The 23114-nt window shown below is 41.5% G+C and overlaps 1 protein-coding gene across 9 annotated transcripts in view; it reads left to right on the forward strand.

The window, feature by feature from the left end:
- The window catches only part of BCOR (BCL6 corepressor), an 89562-nt gene extending 66774 nt beyond the window's left edge, over positions 1-22788 (forward strand). For all 9 annotated transcript variants that reach the window (XM_084843931.1, XM_084843933.1, XM_084843929.1 and 6 more), the window contains 5 exons: positions 7426-7592; positions 18805-18950; positions 20603-20680; positions 20850-21000; positions 21580-22788. In XM_084843931.1, the coding sequence (XP_084700057.1) occupies positions 7426-7592; positions 18805-18950; positions 20603-20680; positions 20850-21000; positions 21580-21868 (831 nt within the window). In that variant the 3' untranslated portion in view covers positions 21869-22788. The remainder of the gene's footprint in view (positions 1-7425; positions 7593-18804; positions 18951-20602; positions 20681-20849; positions 21001-21579) is intronic.
- The last annotated feature ends 326 nt before the right edge of the window (positions 22789-23114 follow it).

Consider the following 23114-nt stretch of genomic DNA (forward strand, 5'->3'; position numbering starts at 1 on the left):
CCATCCTGTATACTAAAAGCAAACTCATTCTTGGAGCCCTGACTTAAATGAAACACTACTATCCATGTACAAGTGGGAGGTGTTAGCAGACTTAGGAGAACCTTATGGGTTGTAGAAGTTTGTAAAAAAAAAATAAAGGAAAAAAGTAACCTTTAGGGGAAAAAAACCCTAAGGGGAGAGGAGCCCCAAAACAGCTCAATGAAGATTGAGCATGCTCCGTCACTGCAGGATGCTGAGTGACCGTTGGGGGAAAATGGAAAACTGTGGGCAGGGGGAACTTTTGTGCTTTAGCTTTTAGTGCACATCTACCATATCCAGTGGGAATCCTGCCTCCAACCTCCATAGGCTGCTGCATAGCTTAATTAATTCAGATTCCATATTTGGGCAGTACACTTATTAGGCCAACTAATGGTCATAAAATAGTGGGCAAGCTTCCGTGTTCTTCATCACTCTACATCAGGCAAGATGGTAAACAAAGAAAAAGCAGGGGAGGAAGTGGCTGATATTCAAGCCCTGGAGTCTGCATCAAGTTACAGTCTTAAAATGGAATATGGGAGGAGGCTGCAGATATTCAAAGCAGGCCCTCTTGGGTGCTGAGATGGTTTCAGTTTGCACCTAGGAGACTCTATCCCACCAATCCTCTTTCATCTTAAGATGGTAACTAGATGCAGGCTCCATAGCTTGAACATTAGCCACTTTTTGTTAGTCACTAAGGTGCCACAACACTCTTTGTTTCCACTTTTTTTTGTTTACCATTTTGCCTGGTGAAGAGTTCTGGAGGACTCAAAAACTTGCACACTCTTTTGTGATTTTTAGTTAGCTTAATAAATGTGTTATCCAAATAATGGATTTTGGCATCTTTCTTATGGTTGGCACAAATACTTTCGTTTTTTTTTTAATTCAAGCTGTATTCCACAAGACTTCAATGAAAACAAATAAGGACAATGGTGAAGGCCCTTTCCATAGTAAGCAGTGACAAACACCAAACTAAAATTCCTTCTGAAATAGCTATACTGAATGCACAATCTGAGAGAAAGTGAGAAGTATTTCTGACTTCTGAGAGAAGTTTGAAGTAGGTAGTTAGGTGGTACTAAGTTTGCGTATGCTGTCTGACTTGACTTACATGCACCTAGGAACTTCTCCTTTCCTTTCACTGTGTATGCTCAGGGCCAAACCAGATGTTTTGGTGGCAATCCTGTGTATTTAAACATTCAGTAGGAATCCAATAGAAAGGGGCTGAGGCCCCAATTTTGACAGCTAAAGGGGCACACCACCAGATGGGTGTTGAATCCATTGTGCACCTCCTGCTTACCTCTGCACAGATCTTCTTTCCAATAACTTTTCAGTCAGCTGAGGTTGAGTATCAGAGCTCAACTGTGAAGAGAAGGTGCTGGTAGAGAAGCTGTGGGTGGGTTCTGCACTCATCATCCACACACTGTTGTTAAAAAATAGACACATCCTTTCTGTGTGATTTGGGCAATTATTTGTTTAAACACACACAACTGGTGCTGTCTGGTCTAGTTTGGCCCTCACTATGGCTGTGCTGGTGTGCAGATGCAGCTCTTCAGGTGGCCTCCTGTGTCACAGGCATAACATAAGAAAATGTTGTAGTCGGCTAAAGGGGACCAAAATGGGCATTACGTTAAATCCATATGTAGCTGCTATGTCTTTTTTCATTTTTACTCTAGAATAGGTGCAGAGAGTTTTAAAAGTACCTCTAACCCCCCACCACTCTATGGTCCTAATCCATATTGTGGGCCCTCTGCCCACTCTAGAGAAAAACATGGAAATACACATAGCTTCTACATACAGATTTAAAAGTAATGTCTGTTTTGGTTTAAGAAAAACAGAATAGCACTCCGAATCACAATACAACAAAGCTCTGAGATTTGCAGACAAACTTTCATTTTCTTAATTCTTGAGTATAATTTTACAGAGAACATTTTATCTTAAGGGGCTGAGAAATAATTTGGTATTTTGTGCCAAGTTTTGTATGAGCTTTCTAATTAAAAGATAATGTTTTTCCCTGTGTGTGTTCTCAGCATTCCCCTCCATATAATAGAGGAATACAGAATGCTAGAAAAGGCAGTGAATTTGTGAGTGAGGGGGGTTGTGGATAGGGTTGTAGACAGGAAATCTGAGGTTTCCTTCATGGTTTCCCCAGAGAAATGGGGTTTGCCTTGTAGAATGCATTACAGGCTTCAGCCTAGCAGAGTTTGTAGGTCGCCATGATAGTTTGGCCGCAAATGCCCCTCTTAGCTTTCTGAAGACTGTTTTAGAAGGACTCGCTCTGGAACATTCCTCTTCTCATCTCTCCCCCCGCCCCCGCCCCCGCCCCACTTTCCCCGCCCCACTTTCCCCAATTTTAAGGGGAAATATGTCCAGGATGAAATGTGCCCCTCCCTCCTGTTTTCTTTAAGTGACAGCCTCTGATGTTAAAGGTATCACCATAGCAACAAACAGTTTCTTCTCCCCACCCTTCCCGTTTTTCTCCAGGAAGTGGTTCAGTATTGTTTGGAAAACAAGGTCTGTGATGTAAATCACTGTGACAGGGCTGGCTCTTGCATTGTAAAGAGACTTTAGGCACATTATTCTTTCAGTGATTTTTTTCTTTGCTGGCTTGGATAGAGGATGATATGCAGAATGCTCTGTGGATCCATACTCATGGAATATGGATCTACAGGGGCTCCCTGCCACACATACTAAAGCAGCAAATGAAACTCCCCTGTCACCCACCCACATCCCTCTGTCTCTCACTCACTCACACGCGCGCGCACACACACACACACTTTAAATATATTATTGTTCCTACTAGGGAGAACCACATCTCTTCGAGTCTCTCACAGAAAACGAGATTTTTAAACTGGCTTAACACCACCCCCACCCCACACACAGACATACACACACATTTGCACTTTTACAAGAAGCATTGAAATTAGCTTTTGTTGGTGGAAATTCACACAATTTTTATGGCAATATTATAAACTATGCAGGAGTGCTTGAAAATGGCACATGAGCAAGATCTGGCCAATAGGCTCAATAGTGAATATAGTCTTTATAGATTAAACAGACCCCTTTGTGTGTTTGATGACAGCACAAATATAGGCTACATCCATAACCTTTTAGTGTTCTACACGAGCTTTTGCATTCCCCTGACCCCATGATCTCCACTTTCGTATCCAAAGTAGTCATGTGCTGTCAGCCACATATTCTGAAATTCAACAGAGAGGGCTGAAAATTCTATGAATTGAATAAATCATGTTTAAAGAGTTAATGAGGCATTTAATTAATTAACCATAAAACTCTACATTGTTACATTTCGTGGTTAATGACATTGGATAAAATCCACTGGGAACTTCTCCAGTTCTGTCATAAGAAGCTGTATGCAGAATGGGTGCAGTCCATCAGGGACTTCTGTGCAAATTAAATGAATGGGAGTTAAGCAAGAACATGTGTGAGAGGGGAGAAACTCTGGCCAATTTCTAATTTACACATATTCAGTCACTTAAATATAGGCAAATGTTATATTGCCCATTGATTAATACTGATTTTAGTATTGGGGCTTTTTTTAAAGTCCCAAAGCCAAAACTCTGCGGGGTCCATAGGTCAGTGGCACAACACATGCTTTGTGGAGAGAGGAGACTTCATTTCCATCCCTGACATTTCTGGATGATGGATCTCAGGTAGTAAGGCTGAGAAAGCCTTATCTAAAAACCTTGGAGAGTCTCTGTCAGTCAGGGTAGACCAATGTGGATTCCTCCAGATGTTTTGGCCTCTATAATTCCGTCAGTCTGGTAGCTAATGGTCAGCAATGGTGGGAATTGTAGGCCAGAATATCTGGGGGGTGGGGAGGACCCAGATTGGGGAAGGTTGGGGTAGATAATGCATGCCAGATGGACAAATGGCCTGGTTCAGTATAGCTTCATATGTTCAAAACCCCTTTTTGAACCAGTTTAAAATTAACCTAGAGTGTGTCCTGCTTTACAGAGCACCATCAAAGGACTGTCAGAGGACTTTTGAAGGTATCCTCTGTTTGAAGTCCAAGTCCAGTTTAAAGATAAAAGGGAAAGCAGGGGCCTTGAAGCTGCCTAGCACCTGGCACACAGGTCACTGTCTTCCCCACTACATCCAAGACATTTGGGTGGGTTGGTGAGGGCGGACTAAATGGCACTAACAAGACCTGACACCTGTTGCAGCAGCTGATTTAGCACTATACCTCTAAACTAGAAATGAGAAAAGAGGTACCAAACAACAGAAGAGTTTTTTCACAGGTGTCTCTTTGGGACTATGTTGTGCACCTTTTCTCCGCTGACTGCATCCTGCTGTTTGAAGGTGAGCAGAGAGCGGCATGGGTGCCACTTGAAAAATTCACCCTCTGGAAGAGCCTTTAACTTTTAAAGTCTTGAAGTTTAAGTCTTGCCCATTTTGAAAAGACAAACCTTGTTCACAGTATGGCTAAGATGATGCTGTTAAAGTGCTGCATTCAATATGCCAACAAATCTGGAACACTCAACAGTGGCCACAAGTCTGGAAAAGGTCAGTTTACATTCCAATTCCAAAGAAGGGCAACGCCAAAGAGTGTTCAAACTACCGCACAATTGCGCTCATTTCACATGCCAGCAAGGTGATGCTCAAAACCCTACAAGCAAGGCTTCAGCAGTATGCGAACCGAGAACTACCGGAAGTACAAGCTGGGTTTAGAAGAGGCAGAGGAACTAGAGATCAAATCGCCAACATTCTCTGCATCATGGAGAAAGCAAGAGAATTCCAGAAAAAGTCTATTTCTGCTTCATTGACTATGCTAAAGCCTTTGATTGTGTGGATCACAACAAACTGTGGCAAATTCTGAAAGTGATGGGAGTACCAGACCACCTTACCTGTCTCCTGAGAAACCTGTACGAGGGTCAAGAAGCAACAGTAAGAACCAGACATGGAACAACCGATTGGTTCAAAATTGGGAAAGGAGTACGACAAGGCTGCATATTGTCGCCCTGCTTATTTAACTTATATGCAGAGTACATCATGAGAAATGCCGGGTTGGATGAATCAGAGGTCGGAATTAAGATTGCTGGGAGAATTATCAACAACCTCCGATATGCAGACGATACCACCCTAATGGCAGAAAGTGAAGAGGATCTAGAGAGCCTCTTGTTGAGGGTGAAAGAGGAGAGTGCAAAAGCTGGTTTGAAACTCAACATTAAAAAAACGAAGATCATGGCATCTGGCCCTATCACTTCCTGGCATATAGAAGGGGAAGAAATGGAAGCAGTGACAGATTTTACTTTCTTGGGCTCCAAGATCACCGCAGACGGTGACTGTAGCCCTGAAATTAAAAGACGCTTGCTCCTTGGGAGGAAAGCTATGGCAAACCTAGACAGCATAGTAAGAAGCAGAGACATCACCTTGCCGACAAAGGTCCGTCTAATCAAAGCTATGGTTTTCCCAGTAGTAATGTATGGCTGTGAGAGCTGGACTATAAGGAAGGCTGAGCGCCAGAGAATTGATGCTTTCGAACTGTGGTGCTGGAGAAGACTCTTACGAGTCCCCTGGACTGCAAGGAGGTCCAGTCAGTCCATCCTAAAGGAAATCAACCCTGAGTGCTCATTGGAAGGACAGATACTGAAGCTGAAGCTGAAATATTTTGGCCACCTAATGTGAAGAGAAAACTCCCTGGAAAAGACCCTGATGCTGGGAAAGACTGAAGGCAAAAGGAGAAGGGGACGGCAGAGGATGAGATGGCTAGATAGCATCACCGATGCAATGAATATGAACTTGAGCACGCTCCGGGAGAGAGCGCAGGACAGGAAGGCCTGGCGTGCTATGGTCCATGGGGTCATGAAGAGTCGGACATGACTGAATGACTGAACAACAACAACATATGACTAGGCTTCTTTCCTTAGCCTGGACAGCCAGTTCATTAATTTACTGCTCTCCACTTGAATCTGGTTAGTAAAGGCCTGCTTAACGAACAGTTTCATGCTGTATCCTAGCTACCAACTCCTTAGGTTAGGTATGTGAAGACTGCAGATTATTGTTGGCTTTCCAGCAGATTTGGAACTGCAAGGATAAGTCTGCTGTACTGGGAAAAGTTACTTGACAGAGTAGTTTCTAGTTCATGAAAGCTTATGCCATAATAAAATCTTAAGGTGTCACATGACTCCCTCTTCTCATCCTCTTCTCAGTTTTTAGTTGAGAAAGAAAATGGCAGTCTGATACTGTGAAGGATCTCAGATAAACTGACAGTATTTGCATTACAATTCTTTCACTGCACTTTTTCTACCATTCATTCAGGGCAAATTGAGTGGGATGTACTATCCCATACTTCTGAGCTAGGTGATAGAATGGTCATAGGTTTATGGTAATGCCAATAATTGCAATGATGAGGACTTGTAAGTGGCATATTTGCCTGCAGGCTTGATTGTGTTTGAAGGCTCACACTACTGCCAAAGCAGTACAAACATTCCCAGTCAATTATCTTGGTCCACAAGGCATTCTTACCTTCATGAAAACATCTCGGGTTGATGAGACTGGTCTTCATGTTACCTTATCTGTGATGAGCTCTTTCTCCATGGTGAATTTCCACTTTGCACTGGAACGTGCGCAGACACACCACGTGCAATGGAACATCATGATGTCATGTGTCTTTGTCCCTGCCAGTGGCCACCATTGACATGGAGCAGAAACAGGGAAACTCCCAAAATGTCTCATGGTCAGTGTTTTACACATTACTGTGCAAAGGTGAAACTTGACTCCAGGAAGCAGCTGAGGCACTAATAAGTTAAAGTATGGATCAGCAGTAACGGTATTCTCCAGGAGAACTTGTGATTTCAGTAGTTAATATGCAAAATACCAGAAGGAGGTTCAGTTGAACAGAAGTGGAAATTAAAGTGTATTGTTAAGGATCTGAAAGAACAGGGTGGGTGGGGATTATAACATATACTTTTAGGAACTGATGACATTACACTTTTGGAGCAAATCCAAGGTCACAGTGGCAACTCTAAAATGTATACATCCACATTGTTTCCTTCTGCTAGTGTGGAAAAATAATTATTTTATGTAGATACCATACACTGCAAACTAAACATGTCTGTTAGTTCAGTCGAAATCTGATACTTGACTTATAAACAACAAAGGGTTTCATGACACCTTAAAGACTAACAAATGTATTAACTTATAAATAAATGTGTTGAGAGTAGGTGCTGTTTGGGATATCCTGATCTTCCTTCCGGGCTAATAGCTCATTTTGTTCTTCAAAGTTTTGGCTTCTTCAGCTGAGATGATAGCTGTATGATGGCTTCCTTCTTTCCTTTGTAACTTGCTAATAGCCCAATTGGAGGGGTATTCCCTGCATGTTAAAAGTAAAGGTATGCATGTCTCCACAGCAACAAACAACTTGGTCTGTTTTCTCCTGCTTCTCTTTTCCAGGAAGTGGTTCTGTATTGTTTGGAAAACAAAGTCTGTGATGTAAACCATCGTGACAATGCTGGTTATTGTGCCCTGCATGAGGCCTGTGCTAGAGGCTGGCTGAGCATTGTGCGACATCTCCTAGAATATGGAGCGGACGTTAACTGCAGCGCTCAGGATGGAACTAGGTTAGCCACACTCCAGTTACTATGACCAAATCGCCTCTGCTTCTGTATCGCATTAATACATGACTGAGTTAATGTCACCGATGGGTTTGAAATCATATTTAAAGAAATAGCAACTGGAGACTGTCAAACTTTGGTGTTGTAAATTTTGGAGCTTGCAAATTACTATATACTGTGTAAAATTTGATTTCTCAAAGAATGCAGTGTTGGACTACATCTCCAAGCATCCCTGCTGGCTGGGGGATGCTGGTAGTTGTAGTCTAACACATCTGCAGGGCACCAGGTTGGGGAAGGCTGCTTGCTTTTGCAGAAACAAGTACATGACCAGTTGGTTACCTTTTAATTTACCATTCTTGTTCTGATATTAGAGAAACGCTTAATCACTCCTCACGACAACGGCTTTATATTGATTTGGACATCACCTTATGTTAATAGCTTCTGATATATTTCTCCCATCCACCCATCATCTTGTGCATTTTAAATCTGTTTGCTAGTGTCCTTTAAAAACAACAACAGGAAAGTGTTTAGGTACCTTCTTACAGGCCCTCATACTGTTTTATCGAACTGTTGAAAGAGATGATGCATGCCTTTAGTCTTGTTTATACATTTGTAAATATCTTATTTTTGCTCAATGAGTGCAAGAAAAAGTCCCCATGTAATTTAATCCAAAATCCACAGTTGGGCAATATCTTTATTAGAACCAACCAAAATTGTCACAAAAGAGTGCACAAACTTTCAAGTTCTCTGGAACTCTTCATCAGGCAAGGTGTTACAAAAACAAGGGGATAGAGGAAAACAAAACAAAACCAAAAATTAGGCCAGATGTTGTGGCCAAGTGTACCTTTTATGTAATTTAAACGAGTGTACTATAATATTTAATGTTAGTCTTTGACTGTTAGTGATATGCAAGCAAGTAGACAAGTAGTCTGCTGACTATAACTGTACTTAATCACCTTCTTCTAACCTTTTAACCTTCTACCATGCCTTCTACCAACAATATATTTTTCTAAACCACAAAGAGTCTTGTGGCATCTTAAAGACCGACACATTTATTATGGCATAAGCTTATACCACACAAGAATCTTGGTTGGTTTTGCTGCAAGACTAACATGGCTACCTCTCTGGAAATCTTTTTCTGATTATTTGATCCTTTGTCCTGTATTATTCATTAAACTTTCTTAGCTTAATTGTTATATACAGTTTATTTTTACAAAGGCAGTTTAGTTGTTCTCATTTATCTATTTTTTAATTGCTGTACTAAGATGGTGAATATTCCTGGGGCTCCTCCTTGTTGAACGTTTTATCACTTATCACTAAACCTGGCAGCCCAAGGACATAAAATTAGCATGCCTGGAAGCCAGTAGCCTTTCAGTTCTTGGCCTTTGCATATCAACTTGCAATAATCAAAAAGATTTCAAGAAAAAACAAAGCCTGTTAGAAACTCCTGAGCAGTCTATCGTTATCGCCTCATCAGTCCTATAGAAGGGTTGTGGTGCTGGTTCCTTTCCTCTATCTAACTAAATAGAAAACTTTGAGGAGAGGCACCCCCACTGTGTAGGATTTTTTTAAACTGAGCAGTCAACCCACCCAGACCTTTCTTTTAAAGGATCACTTTACACAATAAGGCAAAGAAGTGTTAGCAGCATGTGGTACAGACACAAAACTATGGGCCCAAAAGCAGAGACTCTCCTTATTCCTTGAAAATGTATGGAGACATGCTGTGGAAATGCTGCAGTCACCTCTATTCTGTAATGTGCAAAGCTGCCATAAGACATTTCCTTTACCCGAGCACTCTTAATGCCAAGTTCCTGGGGATCTCTTGGAAGTTAACATGCCCCTTTCGCTTACCGAGCAGGAGATTCTGTCACTGGCTTGTTCTACAGTGTGCTCTTCCCCTCTCCTCCCATAATCCAGCAACAAGTGGATCTTGTGGGGCTGCGTGGCCCTACCTCTTCCACCCTTCACATGCTGTGCCATGTCTCCCTTTCATGTTGGACTGGATAACAGTGGAAATCGTGGCCTAACCCATAGTGTTCTCCTTTCCCTTGGATTTGACCATGACTTTCACTGCTCCCTGTTCCAACATGAAAAGGAGCCAGGCAACAGCACAATGCATACATTCATTGGCAACTCTGCTGCTGCTAAGGTCATAGGTGCAGATTCAGGTCGCTCAAGCAGCATGCAGTTGCAGATTGTTTGCAATAGATCTTTCACTGGGGATCAATATTTTGCTCTGCACCATGTTATATTACATGCGGGGTAGCTTTTATTGCACATAACAAGTTTGTGCGAAGACCAACATTCCATGGCCAGAAGGAAATGAAATAAAAATAAGGGGTGAAGCTGTCTTTGACTGGGGATTACGCCAGCCACAGAATTCAAAACAGGGTGGGAAAGGACTCTTCCCCACTCTTCTCTGTGAGACCTCAGTGTGACTTGGTAGGAGCCATGCAATGGGACCACTCAGTGCAAACCACATTGTGGGTTGGTTCTATATTTTACCCTCACCGGCCATGTTATAGCAAGCAACCCTGACTCCCTGTGGTGTTTCCAATGATGAGAGGTTTTTTTTCTCATGATTAATACGCCAGCCCCACAAAGCTATTTTCCCAGCACTCTAGTACTCTGTAATCCTGGCAACTGCCATCTTGAAAGCATGAGCATCAGTTATAGCTAGTGAGGTCTCTCTATACTCTAAGCCAGCACCCCCCCTTGCACTGTAACTAAGCGTGTAACAAGTCTTTTGCACAGATAGCATTAGTGTTAGTATTCAAACAGCCGTTAGCAGTACTGTTCACTTACTCTTTAAGTCACACAAGCAGAGTTTTTCAGGCTTGCATGATGTTTGAGGGGCTGTCATAAATCTTGGTATATCTTGACCCTCTTGGTTCCAGCACACTGAGAGAGCACCTCTGCCCATTTGGTCCCTTCCCCTAAGATTTGCTAGGACAGCCTTCCCCAAAGTGGTGTTGTCCAGATGTTTTGGACGACAACTCCCATCGTGCCTGGGCATGCTGAGAGCCAGTGTGGTGCAGTGGTTCAAATGTTGGACTGGGAGCCGGGAGACCTGGGTTCTAGTCCCCACTCGGCCATGGAAGCTCAGTGGGTGACTTTGGGCCAGTCACTGCCTCTCAGCCCAACCTACCTCACAGGGTTGTTGTTGTGAGGATAAAATGGAGAGGAGGAGGAGGATTATGTACACCGCTTTGGGTTACTTGGAGGAAAAAAAGTAGGATATAAATGCAATAAATAAATAAATAAATAAAACATCTGGAGGGGACCAGTCTGGGGAAGGCTGTGCTACAGAAACCCTTCAAAAGTTCAGAAACTTCCAGCCCCTTTTCCTTTTCTGTCCTGTCTTTTAGATTGTAAACCTGAGGGCAGGGACTGTCCTATTATTAATCTGTGTAAGTGGCTCTAGGAGCCTTTTTGGGCTGAAGAGCAGGGTAAAAATGCTGCAAATAAATAAAAATAAGATCTGTGAAGAAGCATATCACGGTCTTCTCTGCTAAGACTTTGCAGAGTGGAACATCTTTTCTACAGAATCACGAGTCCCTCCCAGCAGGCTTTTAGAAAGGCTGTAGAGACATTTCAATCTGGTTATTTGCTGCTCTGAATTTTAGAGGAGTAGGATATAAATCTTGGATCCCAGCAACGTATTTGTCCCCAAAACATGCTGAAGGAGCAGCGGCCTCCCATGCTCCAAGTATGATACACTTTGTAGTCTGGAAAAGCCCCAGAGTGATTTGTGTGTATACAGGATTTATCCAAAAAATGCTGAGAGAAAATTTAGTGGTTTTCTTGTATTCCAGCTGATCTATAACTTGATCTGGCCATGTTCTCTACTGAGTGTTCTCAAGAGTTTTGAGAGTTCTCACCTGATCTTTCTGTACTTACCTGTAATCTTGAGCATTTCATGCACTTACCTGACTAGGGATAGCAGAAGGACCTAAAGCTTCTGACTTCTTACTCCCAACCGTCACGATTTCTTTTTATCTTCATGCTATTTTAAACTTTGCTGCAGAGATGCATTTGTTTTTATGAAATTCTCAAGTTACCATATGATAACAATGTTAAAAGGAGTTACCACTTCACTCAGATCCACACGGTTGTGGCTACACATGCTGCATGTTTATCTAAAGTGTCTGTTTTGGATTTGAAGAATGGAAAGCCATGAGTCATCATCTCTGGCTAGCTGTGTCTTTGACCATTGGTTAGTCCCACTTCCCTTTCCCAATTCTTTAATGAAAGGACCTGTGACAAATGATGTTACTGTAGAGAGCCTGACTATGATCTTGTGAGGGGCAACTGTGTATGTTGCATTTTGGGGAAATTAATATGTCATCTTTTAAAGGACAATTTTCGTGCATATTATTTTTCCTTGGCAGGGACAGGACAGGTCTCATGATAGTGCTGGGCATCATAAAAGTGCTTTGAATGTTTTAAAACCAAAGTAATTGGATTTATTCATAGGAAAGTTTACACATATTACTTGTTTACATCATTGTATGATTGTTTTTAAAAATAATTATATCAGTAGGTTTAATAGGAAATTATTATTCTATGCAGCACTTCTGTATTTACTCCCACACCCCCAATCCAATCAAAACTTGCATTCTTTAGTTCCAAATTTACTGTTAATGAGGATAAATCCTTCTGCATTAAGTACTATAACTTCCCCAAGCTATATTGTGAGGTGGAATCTTCACAGCAGTTTTCCTGAGCTGGAAATATTCAGCTCCATCTTAACAAGGAGTGGGGGTTAGAAGAATCATGGAATCATTCCTATTTTTCTGCCTCCTTGCTCCAATGCATTGTTTGTATCTCTTCTGCTCCTGCTATACATGATTGGGGGTGTAGAATCATAGTTGAAGGAATTTCCAGAAGAATAGCCATGTTAATCTGTTACAGCAAAAACAACAAAAAGTCATGTTACCTTAAAGACTAACATATTTATTATGGCATAAGCTTTCATGGACTACAGCCTAATTTCTCAGATGCATGAAGTATTATCGTGAGTTACAAGTATATATCCATATAGGGTTGCAGGGGGGTTGGGTGGTATTGTAAACAGTGAGGTTAGAGAGAACTGAAATGCTGAAATTACAGACAAGCAAGTGATAAATACCTTACTAAGAGTGGCCATTCAAAAACAGTTGTTGGGTGGTAATCATCCCTGGCTACAGGTTTTTCCTGCCTGAGGGGAGAGAGAACACATGTCTATCGCACCCCTTCCTACCACCACCACATCACAAACCTCTGTTGCGCCTCCCCCCCTTGAAGATGTTGGCATACTGTGGAGCCATGTGATTCCCATGTCAGTGCTGTTGATCTGTAGTAATTGTGAGAAACTACAAACAGTTCGGTAGTTAAATATGTTGTAGCACCATCAGCAGTAATAGTCCTGATGGCTTGTAGTCCATTTTTGGGGGTGGGGAATGTATATAACTTGGAATATTGGTGTTATATAATCTGAGAATGGAATCTCAGACACCCCAACTCTGACAGTTCCAATGTCTGAAACAATAGAGCACCAACAGCTGTGTATTTTGGGTAGCAGATAGGAGACCTGGAGGAAACCGTATAGCTCAGGGATCCCAAACCTTTTTGGACCCATAGGCACATTTGGGAATTTGAGAAAGTGCTGTGGGCACCACCACAAAATGGCTCCCACAGAGGTTTACATAATGACTCCCACAGAGGTTTACATAATGACTCCAGTGGGGGCCTGGCTAGTCAAAAGTGAGCTAAAGAGGGGATGGGGAGAAATAGTGAGGCTAGAGGGTGGGAGGGTGGAGGAAATACTAAGGCAAAGGGGTAGAGGGGAGGGAAAGAGCAAGGCTAGAGGGTGGCAGGGGGAGAAACAGCAAGGTTAAGAGGCGGGGGAGAGAAATAGCAAAGCTGGAGGCTGTGAGGGAGGGAAAACAGTAACATAAAGGGATAGGGAAAGAGCAAGGCTAGAAGCTAAGAGGGGGAGAAACAGTGAGCTAAAGAGGTGGCAGGGGGATAAAAATAGTGAGGCTAGAAAGAGAGAGAGAAGACTACCGTAACATTTTCCAAGTTTTTTATTTAAATTTTTTTTTGGAAGAGGACAGGGAGTAGAGAGCTTTGGAAGTGCCTGCAGATGCTGCATTGGGGACCCCTGGTGTAGCCCACCTACTCTAGCCTCTTGCCCAGTGCAGGAAATCTGGAGCTAAAGCATCCCCAGCAGTTGGCTGTCCAGCCTCTGCCTGAAGACCTCCAGTGAGGGAGCCTTTCCCCCACGTAATTGGTTCCATTGTGGGACTGCTCTTCCCATTAAGAAGTTTCTCCTAATGTTCACCTGAACTGTACATTCCTGTAACTTAAGTCCATTAGATCTAGCCCTTCCCCCTGGGGCAACAGAGAAAAAGTCTTTGCCTTCTTCTATGTGACAGCCCTCCAGGTATTTGAAGGTATGCCAGTAGCCTCTGTCTAGCACCATGTCCAAGTTCATACCTTTTCATACTCTGTTAATTGGGAATAACTGGTTAATAACTGGTTGTGGATTAGAATCCACATTCCAGTCATTAAAGTGAGAATGCATTAAAAGGATGGGAAAACCATCTCTTTTCTAGTCACCTCATTTGTGAGTAGGACAGGTTGGTTACAAGGGTGCTAAGGGATATCTAGTCCACATTAAGTCATCTTAATCCTTTCTTTCTGTATGCTGAGGTAGGCAGTTCTGAGTTGGCTGCACAAAATACAGTGGTATTTTAAAAAATCTTTGCATTTATTATATTTCTATACCACCCCATAGCTGAAGCTCTCTGGGCAGTTTACAAAAGTGAAAACATTAAAATACAATATACAAAGTTTAAAAGGTATGACATAGAAGGAATCCTTGGGCATTGTAGAAAACTTTACATACTGTCCATTTTGGCTCCAGCTCAACATAGTAGGAGATGTTTAGGCTAATTGAAATCAGTGGGCTTAAGGAACCCTAGCTTTGTGTTGGATTGTAGCCTTGTGTCGTTTGTGTCATTATCACAGTTTGAATATTCTGCACTTTTCACAGTACTGCCTCCATTGGGCAGACCTAAAGAAATCGCTGGTAGAGAGTCAAAATCTCTCTAACAAGCTTCAGGTTACAGGGGGCCTCCTTGCTTTTAGTGATGACCCCCTTGGCTAATTTTTTAGAAGGCTACAGACTTGGCTAAAATTTGGGTGAAGCTTTTGTGGATTTCATTAAGGCCCCTCTACTTCCCCCCCCCCCTAATTAGAGCACTGCTCTCTACAACTCTGCTGTGTCTGCTAAAGCATTTGGTGCACCCGCACGCTCTCTGAATAGATGTTGTTTTGGTATATGGACTTAGCTTGTCTCTCTTTAAGAGAGGAGCATGCCAAAATGTCTTCCTGCTTTTTTCTCTGTGTTTGGTCTGCTGCTGTAATGTGTAGTTTTGAGTGTGTCTTGGCGAGACAATATCCTGTAACAGCAAATTTTTATGAGAGGAGTATCAGCTGGGGTGGCTTTTTGCCACTAGGTTACACCTAATGGTCTGCAGGGAAAGCCTTGCACTGAGATATTAAAAACAGCCAACTGATCGCTCATGTCACATGAACTATCTTGTCTGGTAAATGGTCCAGGGTAATTATGCTGCTGCTGGTGCATATATAGGGCTTCATGGGAAAGGCTCAGCTCTGGATACCTCTTTTGAATGCCATGGATATGTGGTAACAAGGCATCTGGATATGTGCAGAGTGCCTTTTCCTCACTACTGATTGATCACAATCGTTCTCTGTATATTTGACTTCTATATAAAAAGTTACAAATTCCTCACAGCCCTGAACTCTGGTTAACTTGAGAAATTAAGCAGTAGTTGTGTGAGGGAACATCTTTATTTATTTATTGAATGTATATCCTGCTTTTCTGCCAAAAATGGTGTTCAAGATGGCTAACAATAATAAAATACTGATATCTATGTATCAGAAAAATATCTGTGTTTGGACATTTAATGTTGTTTCGCTTTTCTGCAGCCCTGTGCTGAAGCTCCTCATGCCTTATCTGATAAAACAGTTCTTGCACTTTGGTAGCTCTTGTAAATGAAATGGAGCAAAATATGGTGGTGGCCATATAATTTCAACCATTTAGAAATTAAAATGAGTATGCAGAGCTATGTGTTCCAGTGACGTGATCCCAGTTTAGCTAGTTATATATTTGCTGTAGGTTGGTTTTGCTTTACTTACTGGCTATACAGTGTTTGCTGCCATAATCTTCCCCCGCCCCCTCTTGTACTGTAGTCTCTCTTTCCATCATTTCTTAGAATGTGAAGTTCACTCCTCCTGCTACTTTTTCCTCCTATCTTTCTTGCCCTCTGGCTCTCTTATGCTAAGGCGAAGCCTGTCAATGGGGTCAGGAAGCCCAGGCAACCTTGGTTGGCCACTGGTGTGTGTGTGTGTGTGTGTGTTTGTAGAAGAGATTGGGTCATGGGGCCTGAAGAGCAGCTGCTTCCTGTGCTGGCTGCCTGCAACAGCTGAGAGAGGAAGCAGTTCTTGTAGGTCGTGAGGCTGGTGGGAGGATGAATGAAGCTGCTGCCCACGAGAGGCAGCTGCTCTTGAAAGTGATGTGATCTCTATAGGCAAGGAGCCGAGGAGAAATGGGACTAGAACTGACTCTCTGTGCCAGTCTTAATGATGGCCCAGGCCAAGCCTTCCCTGAGAGGAATCAACATAAGCACAGCAGGGTCTTTCAGTGACTCCACTCTGCTTAGCCTGAGCAGGTGTGCATGCCTTGTGGTATTGATGATATATACACACAGTTCCTATATCTGTTCTCTTGCTTAAAATTGGGAGCCAGCACACATTAAACTTGAGTCGTGCAGATTTGTTGGATAAATTTCTGCAAGTGGCATGAACTGGAACTGCCAATGCTTTCTTCCAATGTATAGGGACACCAAGTTTACCCACAGTTTTTGCCATCTTCAGCCCTATTTTGCTGGTCACCAATCTAAATAACGCAGGCAGCTTTCTCTTGTGCATGTTTCCTCTCTCCCTCTGTCTGTCTGTCTGTCTGTCTGTCTCTGTGAATGGTATATACACTTCTGGGTGTATTTGCTCCATTGCCCTGGGGTAAATGCTTCTCAGGCTATTAAGGCTGTCTGCTTAATTCCCTGTATTACTGCTTTTGAATACAGTACAGCAAATGTATAGAAGACAGTTGTAAAAACAATGCTTGGAGCCTGCACAATTTAAGATTCATAAAGCCAAATGCAAGCCTCCAACCATGTGTATGTCCTGCCAGGTTTTTTAATTTAAAATTCCCCTATTTTTACTCTCCCAGGCAAACAGCAAAAACAGGAAGTTTGTTGGGTCCCTAGTGGGCTGCTATCAAAAATAATGCAGCTCTGATTATAGCACAGAGCTCCCAACTTCCTATTACGTGGACATATTAACCTTAAGACCCCAGTACTAAATACATGTTTGTGTGAAAGTCTTACAAATTATTGTCTGTTAGAGTTGGCATATTAAGTCCTCATATTTAAGAACATTGTTCATAGCCAGCTGCAGGTTTTTAGGCAGAAGGCTGTCAGTGGAGTCTTCCAGACTCTTTTTGTCCAGAGACAAGTGGTGGGGCAGGGGAGACAATGCCCAGCCTCAATTCAAAACGTCTAAGATTGGGGGAAGAACACATGCCCAACCTGTCCTTCTGCTGACTCTGGTCATGGTGCTCCAAGAGATGCAACTAATGCCTTCTTTCCCTTTCTTTTAGCCCATCAAATATCATCCCTCTTAGAGCAACTGCCCGCTTTGCCTTGGCCTAATTAATCAGTCTAGATCAGCCTTCCCCAACATAGTGCCCTCCAAATGTTTTGGGTGTCAACTTGCATCAGCCCCAGCCAGCATGAGCAATTATCAGGAATGCTGGGAATTGTAGTCCATACCATGTGGAGGGGATCACATTGGGGAAGGATGGCCTAGGACCAGGGGAAAATAATAAGGGTGGCTCTTCGCTGGCTGTAACAGAGCTATCAGCCCTAGGGCAATTATTGCATTTGCCCAGTGGGTGAGCCAGCCCTGCATTCCATATTGTTGTATTCCATTTTGCTGAGGGGGTTTCTGACACCTAAATAACAAGGTCTGAAATCATTATGCCCTTTGACTTCAATGTCAGGATTTCAGTTTCAATTGTCATTTAGATAAAGCAGTTTGACGCTGTTGTAACTGGGATAAATTTGCTTTCTGATTCACACTCCTCTGCTTCCAACCACTGAAGAGCTGATATTTATTTTTGTCCACATCTTAAACATACCTGCATGTATGATATTTATATTCATGCAGATTCATTTACACAAATTCCACAATCTATTACAGCTTCAGATATCATCATTTCACCGTTACAGATAGAAAGTGCTTGTAAGGGTTTCGGCTAATAATTGTTTTGTGCACCTGTGAGCTTCTCTTCCCTTGAGTCACAAAGCAGAGGCCTGCAATAATTTTTGCACATTCTTGAATGTTTACTGTAGTGAAATCTATAACTTTATAGCAGATTATAAAATATTAAGCCAGCAATTTGTGTTTTTGGGGGCCAGGGAATAATATTTTGCAAGTCCAATGCATATGTGAACACTGTGTTATGAATGCACAAGCTATTGGGTTGTATCCAGTGTTAGTCCTACTTAGAGTAGACTCATTGAAATGAATGGTACTTAAATTAGGCCAACATTGGATATACTCACTGTTTACCCACATGCCTCCTACCACCAAACATGCCAGTTCTACAAAATTTGATTATTGTTTGAAATAGTGTTTGTTTAAACAGATGGAAGAAAGGCAAAAAAAGAGAAAAAGATTTGGTTAAAGTGATCACAGTGGTGATTAATGGTTAATAATTTGCATGTCATTTAATGTAGGGGCGGGCAGAAAGTAGATCTCCAGGTGTTTTGGACTTCAACTCCCAGTGTTCCTGACCATTGGTCATGCTGGCAGGGGCTTCTGGGAGTTGAAGTCCAAAACATCTGGAGATCTACCACCCCTGGTTTATACATGTGCACATATTATGTAAGCCTAGTTTCAGTTCCTGAAGTGAACTTATTTTAAAATGCTGAAAAATGCAGTTAGTACAGTGGTCACCCCTTTATACTTTACAATTAAAATATTGTTAATACTTGCAGCTTTAAATGAAACCAAAATGTGCATCACTGCGTCACTCATGATTGAGTTTGAAACAAAGATGTTTCTCTCTCCCTCCTCCCTCCAGGCCTATCCATGATGCAGTAGAAAACGACCACCTCGAAATTGTCCGATTGCTACTTTCTTATGGCGCTGACCCAACACTTGCTACATACTCAGGTAGAACGATTGTGAAAATGACACACAGTGAACTAATGGAAACATTTCTAACAGGTGCGTAACATTTTTGCTTTATTTTTTTGTTTATGAAAATGCTTGTGTAGTTGCAGTGTCATTTGATACCAAAGTGTGATTAAACGTCATATAACAATAGTGAAAACCAGGGCTTAACATTTAGTTTACTAATTGGTTAGTTTATAACAGAAATACAGGCCTTTACTGTTTGGATGTCAAAGTGTAGGTACAAATATTTAATCACTGTTATGCAATTATCAGCTATTAGGTTTTAGGTTGCAATCCTAAGAAAGTAAGACCCACTGAATTCCTGGCACTTGCTTCCAATAATAGTTGCATTATTAGGAGATACAGTATTAATAGCTTGGTCTTCCAGTCAGCTCTGCAGTCTCCTCACCCACCTGGCAGATGTGGTGAGGGGTAATTATGACGACAGTGGGGCAGAGTGAAATGCAGAGTCAAAGGGACTTTACAGCAAGAAGGCAGAGATTGACTGCAATTCACATACTGTTTTTCTTCTTTGCCATACCCTGCTAGCTGTGGTGCAATGGAAAGTACTCAAGACATTTTCTCCAGAACAGTCCTGTTTACTTTAATGGGCCTCCTTTATTTTTAAGATTTATATCCTGCCTTATTAACATGGGTTACAAGATGGCTAACAAAATTTAAACAAAATGATACAGCATAATAAAAAACCAGCAATAAAAAAGCAGCAACAAGCCGTGTAAAATCAATGAAAAACAGGTTAGGAGCAATAAAACAAGATATAAACAAGGAGAGCAGATACCCTAAAAGGCCAAATTAAATGGCATTGCAAGCTTGAGAGAACAGGACTGACTTTGCCTGGTGTCTAAAAGATTGTAATGAAGCTACCCGGTGCGCACGCCTGAGCAAGGCAAGGAGGGTTCCACAGTTTGGATGCCACCATTGAAAAGGCCTTCTCTCTGGTAACCACCCATTTAACCTCAGAAGGTCTAGTCATATGGAAAAGGACCTCTGACAAAGATCTCAACTGCTGGGCAGGTTCATGTGGAGCATATGTATCTATAGCATTTGCAATCTAAAGTATCTTGTCTGTATGTTCAGGTTCTGTTTCAGGAGTATACAGAATGAGATTGCTGAAGTAGTAAAGAACAGAAGAGACAATCAGATGGAAGTGGGAGAAGGGTTTTGGAGAGGAAATAAGATGAGAGATACTGACCTGGTTCACACAGCATGACAAACCAGAGTATGGGTTGAATTGTGGGTTGTTGAATCATGGGTTGTTGTGTTTTGTGAACCCAGCTGTGTTAACAAACCATAATTTGTTAACCATGAACAACCCACAGTTCACAACCTAACAACAAACCATGGGTTCTCTTCATGGGTTGTTTGTGGTTAACAAACCATGGTTTGTATGTGCGGCTGTGTTCACACAACACAGCAACCCACAATTCAATGACAAGCCATTGTTCAATGACAATCCATACTCAACCTGTACTGTGACTTGTTGTGATCTGTGAACCCAATTGGTGTCTCATTTAGAGATCCATAGTGATCTGAGATCAATAATATTGATGGTATATTCTTTGAGAACTTTGAATCTAAAACTTCTTCAAGTATGTATAATGTGACACCCTATGACAGACTGTCTGCAAAACTTGCCAACTTTTTGTTTTGACTCAATATTTGTTGTTGTTGTTTCTTGCTAGAGTATTTAACTGACCTGCAAGGTCGAGGTGTCGAGGACCCTGGCTTGTACTGGGACTTCTATGGCAGCTCTGTGTGTGGTATGCAAACATTTCTTTTTTGTATTATGCATGGGAGTTTCTGTGTGTGTGTGTGTGTGTATGTGTGTAGGAGGTGGGGGTGGAAGGGGAAGAAAGCCAAGCAAGGTGTGCAATGTATGATTTACAGTGGTCTCAATTTCTTTTTATCTTTTTTTTTTTTTTTAAATAGAGCCAAAAGGTGAGTCAGGATTTGACATCCTGTCTAATCCACCTGGCCCAAGTGATGAAGATGAAGATGGCTTTAGTGATGTCTTCGAGTTTGAATTCTCAGATGTGCCTCTCTTGCCATGTTATAATATTCAAGTGTCTCTTTCACAGGGGTAAGGCCCATCATAATTTGTAGTGAGGAGAAAATGGACTTTAACTATAATACATGTACATGTAAGAAACATTTGGGCTAGTTGTTAGGTTCTGTGATTTTGATGTAACCATTCAAAATTGACATATATGAACAGTAACATTTTCTCATCCCATTGAATTCACTATAAATTCCTCTCTCTCTCTCTCTCTGTGTGTGTGTGTGTGTGTGTGTGTGTGTGTATGGACTGTGTACTAATTTAGTTTTACATGCAAAACAAGACCCGGTCCTTCGTTTTAAAAACTGTTATTAAATGTTCCTATTCCTGTCAGTGGGCTACTTAAGAGTTAAGTTCATGAGCTTGCAAACGCCAGATGAGGTATGTACAGTGTTGGCTGCCTGGCATCCCCAGGGGTGTGTGTGTGTGTGTGTGTAGACTAGGTATTTCTACCGCCTTTGCCTGAAGTAGATCTGTTGCCACGAATATGACAAATGGAATGTGACCAGTTACGCACAGTTATTACTGACATAATCATGATGACTGAAACATTTGTGTCATCTTATCAGCAACTTTAACTTCTTTCTTTTCTTTGTTCTATAGACCACGAAACTGGTTATTGCTCTCTGATGTAGCGAAGAGGCTGAAAATGTCACCCCGCATATTTCGCTGCAGTTTCCCGAGTGTGGAAGTTGTCAGCATCACGGAGGCTGAATTTTTCAAACAAGTTTCTCTAAGTCAGCTGTTCTCTTGCCAAAAGGATCTTGACGCTTTCAACCCAGAAAGCAAGGAACTGTTGGACTTGGTAGAATTTACAAGTGAGCTACAGACTTTGCTTGGCGCCTCACTTGAGTGGTTACATCCAGATGAGGATGCTGATATTCATTGGTGAACCTCCAGGCCATTTAATGTACAGTTCTCCGTAAAGTTATTTCTTTATGTATATGTGTTAATGCAGTTGTTTATGTAAAGAAAGGACACTGTTAAATAAGATATCTTTCCTTTATATACATATTATATATATATATATATATATATATATATATAAATTCCAGATGGGTGGACTTTTGGAAGAATTTTTTTTAGAGACTTCACTCAGTTTTTACCAATTGTTATATAATATTCCTTTAAATGCACACAAACTTTGGTATAAATTTGTTTTTACTTGGAACTTTTTTTTAAATAAAGAAAATGGCTTTGCTTCATACAAAGCACTGGTTATACAGGAGATACCTATTATAGGTGATGTGATCAAAGTCATATGGGTGGTTTCGGAGACTGTATTAGGTAAGGCACTTCATGATATTTTTGTTTTTGTTTACAAAATTGCCTGCTTTGGTCAGGCAAACACTATTGAATATAATTCAGTAGACTGTAATATAAATTAAAACCATATCCATGCGCATTGACTAATTGTGTGAACTTTTATATCTTAATTTAAAAGATGTGAAATTTAGTTTTCACACGGCAAACTGGATTGTTTATATATATATATATGTTTAAACATTTGATGCCCTTTATTTAAAAGAAGACTTTGAACTATTTTTTCTGTACCTTGTAAAATATTGAAAACTAACCTATGTTGAAGTTGCTTAAAACTGTACAGAAGCTAAATCTTTTTTCTGAATTGTCTGTTTATGTTTGAGATCTGTGTTTTAACTTTGTAAGTAACTCTGCCTTTGTATTTATATTTTACAAAAAAAAATCTTAAAGGCAATAAAACTGTTGAGAAAACAATATTGAAATAATTTTGTTTTGTTCATGACCCTTAAGTGCCATGCAGAGCTGTATGCGCACCAGGGAATTCCCATATCAGTGCTGCCCTCTTGTACTGCCCCTCTCCACTCAGAGGTATGCATGTGTGCAGAGCTGTGTGTGCTCATTGCCATAAGCAGGGCCTGAACTCATCCCTGTGTTAAGCCAAGCAGGACGTTTCTTCACGAACCCTTGGACACCAGCATAACTCTGGATTGTATCATGCAGGTGTTTTAATTTTTCTATCACAGATTATTAGCCTGTCAAAGTAATTTACTACTGAAATTGTAAGCATGTTTAGTTTTCTAAACAAGACCTTGCCACCAAACTCCCATGGCTGTCTGATGAGGCTTTACAAGTAGCTGAGGAAAGAAGGGAAGTGA

This window comes from Heloderma suspectum, chromosome 3 (assembly GCF_057233095.1).
Source record: "Heloderma suspectum isolate Gila_16-S chromosome 3, 16-S_ref, whole genome shotgun sequence".
Taxonomy (NCBI): domain Eukaryota; kingdom Metazoa; phylum Chordata; class Lepidosauria; order Squamata; family Helodermatidae; genus Heloderma; species Heloderma suspectum.